Raw genomic sequence first — 15,541 nt, forward strand, 5'->3', positions numbered from 1 at the left:
CCTGAAAGACTAAGATATGAAATAGTAGTACCCTTTTATAAAATTTGAGATAAGACAGTGAATCTAGTTAGAGATCCATCGCCATTCTTCCTGCATTATCAGAAGTTTTTAAGACAGTAACTTACAACAGAACATTGAACCACTTTTCTGACAATAAACTTTCAACAGTTGCTCAATCTGCCTGTTGTAAAGGGTTCTTGACAAACCTTAGCTCTTGTAAAACTCAAAAGATTAAAAAAATGCAGTCACATTAACAAAATGATATCATAGGAATAAAACTAAATTTAGTTAACATAATTTGCATACTTTTACTGAATTTTGATGTGTGGGGCAGTGCGACTAATGCATGCTTTTATACAGAACTGTGCGATAAAAATGATGTATAAAGACGATAACTGAACAACTTGCAGAAGCGTCTCCATGGAGTTTTGGATTCTTGCTCTCACATCCCAATACATTTACTCCGTATTTGTGGTTGATAAGAGTGAATTTTGGTCACACTGTGAAATTGATAACCACAATACTAGAAGCAGAATTAATTTACATATTTTCAGTGTATCCTTGTCTAGGGCTTACAATGCAGTTTTGGTGCAAAAGTCTGCAACAGGTTGCTAGTAGACAGTAGACAGGAAACAGGACAGGCCATCCCATCTCAAGACATTTGAAAACAAAATAATTTCTTATTAGCCACTCCTCCTACACTTTTCAGAATATTTGGCCCCAGGAATTCAAATTTCATTTATAATGTTGTATGAACTAGTAGACAAAAATAACAGCTCAGTAGTGTGAGATGAAGAGCAGTGACTTTTTATGAAAGTAGCTGCTTTTCTCCGTATACTGTACATCATATAATCTAGAAGTAATTCCAATAATTATCAATGTAAATAGATTATTAATAATCAGAATCAGCTGTCAGTATGCTTTACAGAAATATCCTGGAATGACTGCTTCAGCTATTTAATGTATAACTTGATTCTTTCCATGTCCCACAAAGTATTCTTTCATGATGAGTCTTATAGAACGCGTTGTTTGAATGAATGAATTAAAAACCTTCAAATATCAGTACTTGATGAAAGACCTTGGTTGCGCAGAACATATTGTGCAGTTAACATTCTAATAAAGCGATGTCTATTTTACTTTGTTGCAGCATTTGGGGCCAGGTGTATTGAGCATGGCAAATGCTGGTCCCAACACCAATGGGTCACAGTTTTTTATCACTGTTGTAGCTTGCCCACACCTTGATGGGAAAAATGTTGCTTTTGGTGAGGTCAGAGCGGGAATGGGTGTTGTTAAGTGTGTTGCTGAACAGCCCACTGATGAGAATGACCGCCCACTAAAGGTGAGGTCATGTACATTCCCAGTTATTAAAATAATTTAACTTGCAGTTAATTGCTTCTGTATCTTCAGCATGTGTGAGTGTGTGTGTTTCAATCCAACAGTGTTTCTATTGGTGCATGACGTATTCAAAAATTAATTTATTTTGAACTTTCTGTTATTGATCCTACTCAATAATATAATATAAATTAGAAATATTTTAAGGTACTACACTAATAATTGGAGAAAAGAGAGCCACTTGTATGAATATCAAGAGCTCAGATGGAAACCCAGTTCTAAGCAAAGAAGGGAAAGCAGAAAGGTGGATGGAGTATATAGAGGGTTTATACAAGGGCGATGTACTTGAGGACAATATTATGGAAATGGAAGAGGATGTAGATGAAGATGAAATGGGAGATACAATAGTGCGTGAAGAGTTTGACAGAGCACTGAAAGACCTGAGTCGAAACAAGGCCCCGGGAGTAGACAACATTCCATTGGATATACTGACGGCCTTGGGAGAGCCAGTCCTGACAAAAGTCCACCATCTGGTGAATAAGATGTATGAAACAGGCGAAATACCCACAGACTTCAAGAAGAATATAATAATTCCAATCCCAAAGAAAGCAAGAGTTGACAGATGTGAAAATTACCAAACTATCAGTTTAATAAATCACGGCTGCAAAATACTAACGCGAATTCTGACCTCGGCGAAGATCAATTTGGAGTCTGCAGAAATGTTGGAACACGTGAGGCAATACTGACCCTACGACTTATCTTAGAAAATAGATTAAGGAAAGGCAAACCTACGCTTCTAGCATTTGTAGACTTAGAGAAAGCTTGTGACAATGTTGACTGGAATACTCTCTTTCAAATTCTGAAGGTGGTAGGGGTAAAATACAGGGAGCGAAAAGCTATTTACAATTTGTACAGAAACTAGATGGCAGTTATAAGAGTCAAGGGACATGAAAGGGAAGCAGTGGTTGGGAAGGGAGTAAGACAGGGTTGTAGCCTCTCCTCAATGTTATTCAATCTCTATATTGAGCAAGCAGTGAAAGAAACAAAAGAAAAATTTGGAGTAGGTATTAATATCCATGGAGAAGAAATAAAAAGTTTGAGGTTCACCGATGACATTGTAATTATGTCAGAGACAGCAAAGGACTTGGAAGAGCAGTTGAACGGAATGGATAGTGTCTCAAAAGGAGGATATAAGATGAACATCAACAAAAGCAAAACAAGGATAATGGAATGTAGTCGAATTAAATCGGGTGATGCTGAGGGAATTAGATCAGGAAATGAGACGGTTAAAGTAGTAAAGGAGTTTTGCTATTTGGGGAGCAAAATAACTGATGATGGTCAAAGTAGAGAGGATATAAAATGTAGACTGGCAATGGCAAGGAAAGCGTTTCTGAAGAAGAGAAATTTGTTAACATAGAGTATAGGTTTAAGTGTCAGGAAGTCGTTTCTGAAAGTATTTGTATGGAGTGTAGCCATGTATGGAAGTGAAACATGGACGATAAGTAGTTTGGACAAGAAGAGAATAGAAGCTTTCGAAATGTGGTGCTACAGAAGAATGCTGAAGATTAGATGGGTAGATCATATAACTAATGAGGAAGTATTGAATAGGATTGGGGAGAAGAGAAGTTTGTGACACAACTTGACCAGAAGAAGGGACCGGTTGGTAGGACATGTTCTGTGGCATCAAGGGATCACCAGTTTAGTATTGGAGGGCAGCGTGGAGGGTAAAAATCGTAGAGGGAGACCAAGAAATGAATACACTAAGCAGATTCAGAAGGATGTAGGTTGCAGTATGTACTGGAGATGAAGAAGCTTGCACAGGATAGAGTAGCATGGAGAGCTGCATCAAACCAGTCTCAGGACTGAAGACAACAACAACAACAACTAATAATTATAATGATGCTGTCAGCGGAAACAGACAATAGAAAATATGAAGATTTCAGTTCCATTTACTGTAGCATTAAATTATGCTGTAGAAAAACAGAAGATGAGGGGCCACATATAAATTAGGGCAGTAACTCAAAGAACATGGGTGACAGAGCGACCATGGCCAAGAATGTATCTTTAAGTGTAATACAATTACCTTAGAAATTACACAAGATTAGAGAAGAGAAGAGAATTATTTGGGTAAAGGTCAGTGTTAAAGCTAAGCAATGGAGTCATGGAGAAGAAAGCGATGAAGTATGAAAGTCACACTTTCCTAATCTTGAATATTAGACTCACCAAGTACATCCACTTAAACACTTTCCTTAACAGCAACATGTGCTCATCTATGTTTTTTGCAAGGACAGTTATGGCATTTAAATTCATAGTACATTGTCTAGATGTCATTCTGTACCATAGTCTGTCTCTGAGGATCTAGAATGTGGTTGGTGTGTTTTTTAATCCAATTCCCATTGTTTAATAGTGGGTTACTATTCTCATCCTGTTTCCACCTATCGTGCCGCCTGCTAGAGCTGTCTGCAACCTCATTCCAGATGTCATATATGCCTGCATTTTCTGCATTGCGTTTCACAGAATTCCCTCTGTATGAGGCCCATCCATCCACAACTGTAACATCGAATTCCTGTGATAAAAGCACTCTTCCTGTCATGAACTTGGGTCACTGGGTTTACCCAGTGAGGTGACGCAGTGCCTAGCACACTGGACTCGCATTCGGGAGGACGACGGTTCAATCCCATGTCCGGCCACCCTGATTTAGGTTTTCTGTGATTTCCCTAAATCAATTCAGGCAAATGCAGTGATGTTTCCTTTGAAAGGGCACGGCCAACTCCCTTTCCCTTCCTTCCCTAGTCCGATGAGACCGATGACCTCGCTGTCCGGTCTCCTCCCCCAAACAACCCAACTTTATCTCTTTTAATGCTGTCACACTCAGCTGTGTTCTCTTTGCTTCACCTAAGTTCTTACAAAATGCTGCCAATACTTTTCTTGACAAGTTGCATGGTGATCCCCACAAAATTGCATCCCGTGCCCTCCGTTGTGCCTCTTGGGAAAGGATCCTGTACTTATTATCACTATCAGACAGATAATATGTATTGATGTTTAGCTTTCTAATGCTGCCCGCAAAGATTTGGACTCCTCTTGTTTCTGCAACACATTGTCAAACTGTTCCCTGTCATATCTCCAGGTATTTTTTCTTCTGCATCACTGCACCAAGCACCGAGCGAGGTGGCGCAGTGGCTAGCACACTGGACTCGCTTTCTGGAGGACAACGGTTCAATCCCGTGTCCGGCCATCCTGATTTAGGTTTTCCGTGATTTTCCTAAATCGCTCCAGGCAAATGCCGGGATGGCTCCTTTGAAAGGGCTCGGCTGACTTCTTCCCCGTCCTTCCCTAATCCGATGAGACCAATGACCTCGCTGTCTGGTCTCCTTCCTGAAACAACCCAACCCAACTGCACCAAGCCCACCCCTCAGAATTTCAAACATCCATGCATTTTGTAAGCACTCAATGCCTTAATGCCGCCCATCAAATATAATTTGGCCATATATATAAAAAGAGTGTGCCTCTGACCTACATCTCAGGTTTGCAGCTGTTAACGGGTGTTTTACTAACATGTTCTCTCCCACCATAACCGAATAAGGAAAGACTAGGTTAGTAGTTATAGCAACTTGGAGGGGTGCTGACACACTAGACAAGGGTTGTTTCTTCCTACCATCCTTTAAAGCACTCAGCTCCTTGTGCAGCTCTGAATTGTCTGATGAATTTGCACCATATTCCTCAGTAAGTTCTGGACTGCCACTGCAGTAACATTGTCAAGCTCAGATTCATTCATTGTGTAGTTTGTGTCCACAGTAGCAGGAAAAAATCTTTTGGTGAGGAACCAGCACCAACAAGACAGTTGTACTTCCTGGCCCTGAACACACCTAATTATGACCTCTTGAGTCCCAACCATGACATTCCATACATTCCCTAGTGTTATGTCCAGAATTCCTGTTCAGGTGGTTAGATGCTGCATGCCCAACCCTAGTGTGTACGAAACAGCTATTTTCCACTCACTACATAGAGGAGATGCCACAGATCATCTCTCTACCACGTTGCTTTTAGGTACTGACCTACTGACACCAGAGATGCTGGTTGCCACTTCCGACTGATGTTTTGTGTGTGTGAAGCTGTGAGACAAGTTCTCCAGTGCCATGGCAAGTGCCAACAATTTATGCAGAGACTGCACTGGTCAAATGCACAATGCTGAAGTAATGCTGCTACTATCTGAGCTAGGAGCAGTTATATACAAAGACAAAAAAGACACGCCATGAAGGAACTAGCCAGATGGGGTGGAAATTAGTAGATGTGATGTGCATATATAGAGAAACAAACGACTACAACTTCAGAAAAATGGGATCATTTGTTCAAGAGAATGAGCATCACGAACCGAGAAATGAGTAAGCTGTTGGTCCACCTCTGGCTGTTACACAAACAGTTATTCGGCATTTATTGATAGAGTTATTGGATGTCTTCCTGAGGGATATCGTGCCAAATTCTGTCCAATTTGCACCTTAGATCATCAAAATCCTGGGCCAATTTAGGGGCCTTGCCCGTAATGCTCCAAATGTTCTCAATTGGGGAGAGATCTGGTGACCTTGCTGGCCACAGTAATGTTTGGTAAGCATGAAGACAAGCAACTAGAAACTCTAGCCATGTGCAGGCGGGCATTATATTTTTGAAACATAAGCCTAGGGTCGCTTTCCATCAAGGGCAACACAATAGGGCATACAATATTGCAGACACAGTGTTGTGCTGTAAGGATTGCACAGATGACAACCAAAGATGTCCTGCCATGAAAAGAAATGGCACCCCAGACTATCACTCCTGGTGGTCGGCAGTATGCCGTGTGGTATTCAGGTTGGCATCCCACATCTGTCCAGGGCACGTCCATGCACGTCTTTGGTCTGGAATCTCATTTAGTGGAGTAGAACTGTTTTCAGCGATGAGTCCTGCTTTGAACTGAGCCCTGATGAGGAGCAAAGACACGTCTTGAGACACCCTAGACAGAAGTGGGTATTTTAGACTGTATAAGGAGAGTTCAAATGAAAAGGTATGAAGTGACATAACAACCAACTGGTTGAAATTTTTATACGCTGCTTTAGGATAACATAGAGAGACATGTAGGGACACAAATGTAGTGTCTGTCATGGATCTGTGTGTCATCACCTCTTGGTAAAAAATTCAGAGCTGTGCCTCCAGCAGGGAAGGTTATGCTCACAGTCTTTTTCAGTGTTTGAGATGGCTAGTGATCCTCATTGAATCAAATTCCTCACCAAAAAAAATAATAATAGTTATGTGTACTCTGAGACACACTGTAATTTATGCCATCAAGAGTAAAGGGCCTGGGCCGCTCTTGGAGGGAGTGATTCTGCTACATGGTAACATACGTCCACATGTCTGCAAGGTCAAACAAATGTAACGGCAAAGCTCAAGTGGAAGCAGGGTGATCATCCACCCCACACCCCTGGTTTGTCACACTGCAATTTCCGAGTGCCTTGTCCACTAAAAAAAACATCTCAAAGGTAAGCGCTTCAACTCGGATGATGAACTGAGGTACACATGGAGGACTGGTTCCTGTCACAGCCACAGGAATTCTGGGAACAAGGAATCCTTTAGCACATGAAACAGTGGGATATTTATGACCAGACCTCTGGTGATTATTTTTGAATCAAGTCTCCAGTTATATCCACAGTGTTGTTTCACACCTTTTTTTTCTGAACACCCCTTATATTCCCTCTGGCCAGGTGTGTTATTACAGGAGACAGACTTCCATCACATGCTTGGCTGTGGAAATGGCATTTTGCTACACTGAGTAGCAACCTGGTCTGCCACTGATGGTAGAACATCACATTGCAGGGTGCTGTAGCACTATTGCAGAGCCCTGCTGTAGAATTCTGTGGTTGTGAAGGCCTGTCTAAAGACCATACTGCAACAGTAGGCCTCAGTTGCCACATACACTGCGGCCTGTTCCTCACACTCTTGTATGTTGGACATCAGCTTCAATTGAATTAGACATTCCTAGGTCTCGGAAATAAGTATGAAGAAATCATTGTTGCATTAAGCAACTGAGACAGCAGTATCAGTAGAATTTGATCACACACCTACCACCTACTGAAACCTTACAGGGTAATCGCATGGCATCTGTTAAACAATTCGGATACCCTTGCTTGACATCTGCTTCGCAGATAGATATTGCAGTTTTTGCATGACAGAAAGATGCTCTTTTTCTGATGAGTCATGGATAGTTCCTATCATAAAAAGTACTTGGTAATAGAAACATTGTGAGATCTGCTCTTTCATTGTCCATTACGAAATAACCTTAAGTCATTTCATTAATTGTTATTTCACTGAGAAAAGACTGCAGTGTATTGTTCATGTACCAATCACAACTTATGGTTGGCTGGTAAAATATTATGTAAATGAGAGTTCAAGAATGCAGCCATGCTTCATCAGAAAGAATGAGCATTTAAGGATCCACCTTTCTTTCGTGAAGAAACTGTAATAGTTGGTTACAGTACTGACATCGAGCAACAGTATCAGAATTGTACAGTTTATTTATTTTATTTAGCTACATCACAAAAAAGTATTTACAGTTGTATCAAATTACAGGCTAACATAGAAGGTCACAAATGTTATCTATTGATCCCTCCATCACCACAATCAACTCTGTTGGTAACAGGGCAAGCTATCAGAGGACATTCTTGAATTACATGGTGAAAGTCTGCTGTTCAATGCCACAGTCACAACTTGAAGAAGATATTTTATTCCACTTCCACATAATATCATCACACTTTTAAGTGTGGGTTCTAATTTGGTCAAGAACTGACCATATCTTGTGTTGCAATTCAAAGCCAGGTCGATTCGCACAGCATCTTAGTTGTTCCATAGTAGCATTAATCAGCCATGTACGTGATGCATTCAAGTTCTAAGGCCTCCAATTTTTTTTCTCGGGACTGGAAGAGATAGAAACATGCGCATTGTTTTAAAATGAGGCCGCGTTCATTCTCAATACGTCCCAGAGATGGCAGCACCGTACGGCAGCTGGAATTTTACCCCCAGCGGCGAGAATGAGAACTGTTTTAAATACTTAAAATCGCGACGTTTTCCTTACTTGAACAGCGTGCAAACATTCGTTTTCTGAATTTGCGTTGTGTGAAACCAATTGAAATTCATCGACAGTTGAAGGAGACGTGGTGATGGAGTTATGGGTGTGTCGAAAGTGCGTTCGTGGGTGCGACAGTTTAATGAAGGCAGAACGTCGTGTGACAACAAACCAAAACAACCTCGGGCTCGCACAAGCCGGTCTGACGACATGATCGAGGAAGTGGAGAGAATTGTTTTGGGGGTTCGCCGAATGACTGTTGAACAGATCACCTCCAGAGTTGGCATTTCTGTGGGTTCTGTGCACACAATCCTGCATGACGACCTGAAAATGCGAAAAGTGTCATCCAGGTGGGTGCCACGAATGCTAACGGACGACCACATGGCTGCCCGTGTGGCATGTTGCCAAGCAATGTTGACGCGCAACAACAGCATGAATGGGACTTTCTTTTCGTCGGTTGTGACAATGGATGAGACGTGGATGCCATTTTTCAATCCAGAAACAAAGTGTCAGTCAGCTCAAAGGAAGCACACAGATTCACCGCCACCAAAAAAGTTTCGGGTAACCGCCAGTGCTGAAAAAATGATGGTGTCCATGTTCTGGGACAGCGAGGGCGTAATCCTTACCCATTGCATTCCAAAGGGCACTACGGTAACAGGTGCATCCTACCAAAATGTTCTGAAGAACAAGTTCCTTCCTGCACTGCAACAAAAATGTCTGGGAAGGGCTGCGCGTGTGCTGTTTCACCAAAACAACGCACCCGTACATCGAGCTAACGTTACGCAACAGTTTCTTCGTGATAACAACTTTGAAGTGATTCCTCATGCTCCCTACTCACCTGACCTGGCTCCTAGTGACTTTTGGCTTTTTCCAACAATGAAAGACACTCTCCGTGGCCGCACATTCACCAGCCGTGCTGCTATTACCTCAGCGATTTTCCAGTGATCAAAACGGACTCCTAAAGAAGCCTTTGCCGCTGCCATGGAATCATGGCGTCAGCATTGTGAAAAATGTGTATGTCTGCAGGGCGATTACGTCGAGGAGTAACGCCAGTTTCATCGATTTCGGGTGAGTAGTTAATTAGAAAAAAAATCAGAGTCCTTAGAACTTGAATGCACCTCGTATGTCTGCAGTAGTAATTAATATTGAGGCCATTGTCAGCTAACATCCTTGCGGTTTCCAGATTTGAGTGATGAGAGCGAAGCCTTCCTTTGCTAATGCTTTGAATGTGTGCGTGATCAGGGAGATGAGGATTTTTTTTTGTACAGGGTGTCCCAAAAATAATGACCTGATTTTAAATAGAATTATTTATTAAAAAGAAAGGCTTAACACCAACAAATTGCATACTAAATTACTCATATAATCTAACATAAATGTTCAGTATGTCCTCCAGTGGCTGCACGGATGACATCTATCTGATAGCCGAATTCATCCCAAACTGAGCGTAAGGTGTCTTCTGTCACTGAAGCTGCAGCAGCTGATATTCTGGTTTTTAGTTGATCAGTGTCACGGGGTAAGGGAGGAACGTAAACACATTGTTTAACATATCCCAACAGGAAGAAATCACATGGTGTTAAGTTGGGACCTAGGAAGCCAAGAGTGTAAAGCCTGTCTCGCGGTCCTATACGCCCTACACAAAGTTGAGGCACATTGGCATTGAGGAAACTGTGCACGTTCTTGTGCCAGTGCAGTGGTGCTCCATCTTGGTGATAAATGAAACTGTCAGAGTCAAGTTGTGGGAAGAACCAGTTCCATAGCATTGCTAGATATGATTGTCCTGTTATGGTTTCTTCCTCAAAAAAGTAGGGTCCATAAACATTGCTTTGTGAAACAGCACAAAAAAATTCACTTTTGGTGAATAACATTTGTGTTCAATTGTTTCATGAGGATTTTTTAGCCCCAGTATATGCACATTATGACGGTGAACCTTACTGCTAATATGGAAAGTTGCCTCATCGCTGAATATAAAAGTGACATTAAAGTGTCCTCTAGAATAGCATTGTTGAAGTCCACTCGCTTCACTTTTTAAGTATCTTGAAGAGCTTGTACCAGTTGTACTCTGTATGGTGTAAGGGCCAAACGACGCCGTACCACACGCCACACTGTCATGAGCAGTAACACAAGTTTTCGGCTCGCACAAAGTGTAGACTTGCGGGGGCTCCACTCAAATGCTCATCGGATTTGTTCCACTGTTTCTTCATATTGTTTATACCACCGTCAAATGTTATTTGGTGATGGTGGTTTAGCACGAAATTGAATATGAAATGCATGCTGAACTGCGATCACTGTTTCAGTATGACTCAATTCAGTAATACAATACGCCTTCTGTTGTGCGGACGCCATATTGCGTGAGACTGGCTGCACGCTCTAGGTCAGCACTCGTAGCGGCATCTAGTGGATTTTTTTGTGAAACTCTAGACCATGCCGATTACATCTAGTGCTGTTTCAGTTATCTAGTGACATTTGTCTCAATATTATTACAAGTTAAAATTGGGTCATTCTTTTTGGGACACCCTGTAGTTTGCACTCCCACTGTAGAGACGGAGGTGGTATGTGGATAAGCATGGGTAGTGAGCAAGTAGGTGTACATCTCATTGTGCCAATTATAAGGTACATGGTATGCTTGAGCTGTGTGTCTAACAGTCTCATGTAAGTACTATTTATCCAAGCAGGGGAGAAATATTCTGCAACATGGTATACCAGTCTCAGAGCTGAAGTGCAGAGTGTTGACACAGGTGAGCCCCATGCCATGCTACAGAGCTTCTGGAGAATGTTATAGCAAGTTTTAATGTAGGCAGATGTTATTAACAGATGTAATTTGTAAATGAGAGTCGAGTAATGTGTGAGCCATAGATATTTCAGGTTCCTGTTATGACAGAGTAGCCTTCCTTCAAAGTAGGCTGTAAGCTCTTCGTTGGCTAACCTGTTGTTTAGGTGGACCATCGAGACTTCTGTCATAGTGGTACTTGGCTGCAAGCTCCGTTTGTAGGGCATACATCAATAGTTGATAAACCGATGTTCAATACAGACTTGGTAACTTCTAGATCTCTGTTCTCATTGCAAGTGCTCACTCATCAGCGTACATGAACTCCCTTGATGTGGCTTCAGGAGTATCTGTTATGAAAAACTGAACAGGAGAGCAACGAGTTAATGCACTAACATTACTTTGGAAGGTTTCAGTTTGAGTTTATGAAGAGACACTGCTGAAATCAAATATTTTACATTATTAATAGTTGATAAATTAAACTATTTTATTAATAATATTATTCCAATATAATTAATTATTTTAATTATAATTATATAAATTAAATTTATTAATATCAGTCTGACGTGCTAAATGGTGCAACAGTTTTTCCTGAACTTCATTGCAATGCTACTACAACTTTCTCTCGTTTGGCTAAAACCAATACACCATCTGCCAGAATCTGAGGAACCAGCTATAGCATATGCGGTGATTGGAGTCTATGTCCCCGGTATTGGTTCCCATGCAACATCAGGCACAGCACAAGATTTGTATGTGAAACACCTTGTAATTCCAGCAGATGGCTCAATTACAAGTTGATACTGTCAGTGAATGCTATGAATCTTTTTTGGAGCACCAAACTGGTTCCTCTCATTTTTGTCATGTATATTTGTCAATAAACAGTTATCATTCTGTGTTGCTTACTTCAGAATTTTTGTTTTGTTTCTATGAAGGATTGTGTGGTATCTGGCTGTGGAGAGCTTTGTTATGGTGAAGACTGGGGGATTAATGAGAATGATGGCACAGAAGACATTTATCCACCATATCCTGAAGACTGGCAGTTTCCTACCAAAGAGGTAGCCTGTTAAAAATGCATCTTTTTTGTTGTGCTCATCTGTTGTTCTTTTTAGGATATCACACTTACACACAGCATAAGACTTTTTAAGACATAGTGAACTGGCACTTCCTAAGTTGAGTGTGTGCGTGCAAAGTTTAGAGAAAAATGTGTAAAAGCCCTTTCTTTAAATGGTATAATTTGCTTAACATGACTTTGAAATAAGTAAACAAGAGTCAAACACAGAAACTCTGACTCACAGAACAGGTATATTACAGCCTCAGCTACCTATCAGTTGAGTACACCATTCAGTTTTACATTGATTGTAGAATTAATACCTAAGGCACTATCTTGTGCAAAAAGCACCCTACCATGGTCTCATACCAGAAATCCAATATGACTTCCAGCCTCTCCTCAAGGCTTTATGTCCGCCCCAAAACCTGATAACTATGCCCTTCTCCATCTCACACACCAGTAAACCCCCCCCCCCCCTCTCCGGTCTCTCCTACTTTTTATCAACTCTCCAAATTCCAAAGCCTACAGGCCTCCCTATTGGTCACTCAATTGTGGCTAGGTTCAATGCTTCCACAGAACAAACCTCTGCCTTTGTTGACCAATACTTGCATTTAATGCACTGCTCACTTCCTTCTCTACCTTTCCTCAGTTCCAGTCCCATTGTCACGAAACTCCTTGTTGGTCACTTCGGTGTGACATCTGTATACACCAAATCCCTCATGCCTATGCCCTTCTGGCCATAGAACACTACCTTTCCATACTTCCTCATGATAAAAAACCCACCAACTCTTTCTAACTCTCCTGGCCAACCGCACCCTGACCCACAACTGCTTCGCTTTCAGAGGTCAAATTTATAAATGAATCGGTGATACTGCCAAGTGTACTTGCATGGCACCATCCTATGCCAACTTATTTATGGGTCATCTTGTCTGGTCCAGATTCATCAGTGACATTATTATGATTTAGATTTGTGGCACAGACAACCTGTGCTCTTTTCTCTATAATCTCGATACCTACACTGCGTGGTCAAAAGTATCGAGACACATGGCTGAAAATGCCTTACAAGTTCATGGTGCCCTCCATCAGTAATGTTGGAATTCAATAAGGTGTTGGCCCACCCTTAGGCTTGATGACAGTTTCCACTCTAGCAAGCATACATTCAGTCAGGTGCTGGAAGGTTTCTTGCGGAATGGCAACCGATTCCTCACAGAGTGCTGCACTGAGGAAAGGTATCGATGTCGGTCGGTGAGGCCTGGTACAAAGTTTGTATTCCAAAACCTCTCAAATGTGCTGTAGGATTCAGGTCAGGACTCTGTGCAGGCCAGTCCATTACAGGGATATTATTGTCATGTAACCACTCTGCTACAGGCTGTGCATTATGAACAGTTCTTTGATCGTCTTGAAAGATGCAATCGCCATCCCCGTATTACTCTTCAACAGTGGGAATCTAGATAGTGCTTAAAACATCAGTGTAGGCCTATGCTGTGATAGTGCCACACAAAACAACAAAGGGTGCAAGCCCCCAAAAACACGACCGCACCATAACACCACCGCCTTCGAATTTTACTGTTGGCACTATACACGCCTGCAGATGACGTTCACCGAGCATTCATCATACTCGCACCCTTCCATTGGATCGCCACATGGTGTATTGTGATTCATCACTCCACACAATGTTTTTCCACTGTTCATTGTGCAATGTTTACGCTCCGTACACCAAGTAGGGTGTTGTTTGACGTTTACCAGTGTGATGTGTGGCTTATGAGCAGCTGCTAGAGCATGAAATCCAAGTTTCTCACCTCCTGCCTAACTGTCATATTACTTGCAGTGGATCCTGATGCAGTTTGGAATTTCTGTGTGATGGTATGGATAGATTTCAGCCTATTACACATTATGACCCTCTTCAACTGTCGGCAGTCTCTGTCAGACAACAAACGAGGTCGGACTGTATGCTTTTGTGTTGTTCGTGTCCCTTCATGTTTCCACTTCAGTGTCACATCGGAAACAGTAGACATAGGGATGTTTAGGAGTGTTGATATCTCATGTACAGTTGTATAACACAAATGACACCCAATCACCTTAGCACGTTTGACATCTGTGAGTTCTGCAGACTGCCCCATTCTGCAGTCTCACGGTGCCTAATGGCTAGTGAGCTCTCTGATATTGAGTATCTGGCAGTATGTAGCAGCACAATGCACCTAATATTAAAAATATATGTTTTTGGGGGTGTCCAAATACTTTTGATCACATAGTGTAGAATCAAATCCACTGCAGCTAGTCCTCAATTCAACAAGCCACCTTCCTAGATTTGGCTCTCACAAACAGTAGCCACCACCTATCCTTCCAGTAGCTCCTCAGTTGTCATTATGCCCAGTGCCATTCATTCCAGTCCTCCCACCAAGGAAAAAGTATTGAAAGTACTGGGAACTGAACTTGAGTGCCCTGCTTGGTAGTCACAAACATTCTAAATGGCTCTTCTAGAATGAAAGCTATTTTTAATAGTTTTGTGGAAAGGATATAACCTTTTGTTGCCAAGGAGTATAAATTATAGCTGTGACCTAACCACTAACAAAACCCTTTTGCAATTCATCTGTTAACTCAATTAAACCTGAATAAAATCTTGTCACCTATACAGGACTAATGGGTAGTGCATACACACACCTTTCTTCCCTAAATCCCTCTCCAGTGAATCCAACATCACCCCTACAGTACACAAAGCTATCAATAACCTGAAAATCAATTCAGACCATATTATCCTTCCCACAGACAAAGGATCGACCAGAGTGGTCATAAATTGAAGTGACTGTGTGGCTGAGGGTCTTCACCAACTTTCTGATAGCTCTGCACCCTACCATGGTCTCATACCAGAAATCCAATATGACTTCCAGCCTCTCCTCAAGGCTTTATGTCCACCCCAAAACCTGACAACTGTCCCCTTTTCCTTTCTCACACCAGCAACACCCCCCTCCCCCCTCCCAAATCTCTCCTACTTTTTATCAACTCTCCAAATTCCAAAACCTACAGGCCTCCCTATTGATCACCCAATTGTGGCTCAGTTCAATGCTCCCACAGAACAAACCTCTGCCTTTGTTGACCAATACATCATAACTATTGTCCACAATCTCTCATCCTGCATTCAATGCACTGCTCACTTCCTTCCCTACCTTTCCTCAGTTCCAGTTCCATTATCACGAAACTCCTTGTTGGTCACTTGGGTGTGACATCCGTATACACCATATCCCTCATGTCTATGGACTTCTGGCCATAGAACACTACCTTTCCATATGTCCTTGTGATACAAAACCCACCA

General features: G+C 41.8%; 1 protein-coding gene across 3 annotated transcripts in view; it reads left to right on the forward strand.

The window, feature by feature from the left end:
* LOC126281167 (uncharacterized) overlaps positions 1-15,541 on the forward strand; it is a 49,572-nt gene that overhangs the window by 21,429 nt on the left and 12,602 nt on the right. For 2 of the 3 annotated variants that reach the window (XM_049979844.1, XM_049979843.1), the window contains exons 3-4: positions 1,148-1,339; positions 12,116-12,238. In XM_049979844.1, the coding sequence (XP_049835801.1) occupies positions 1,148-1,339; positions 12,116-12,238 (315 nt within the window). The remainder of the gene's footprint in view (positions 1-1,147; positions 1,340-12,115; positions 12,239-15,541) is intronic. The other variant, XM_049979845.1, reaches the window with a different exon arrangement.

Source organism: Schistocerca gregaria, chromosome 7 (genome assembly GCF_023897955.1).
Source record: "Schistocerca gregaria isolate iqSchGreg1 chromosome 7, iqSchGreg1.2, whole genome shotgun sequence".
NCBI classification, from domain to species: Eukaryota; Metazoa; Arthropoda; class Insecta; order Orthoptera; family Acrididae; genus Schistocerca; species Schistocerca gregaria.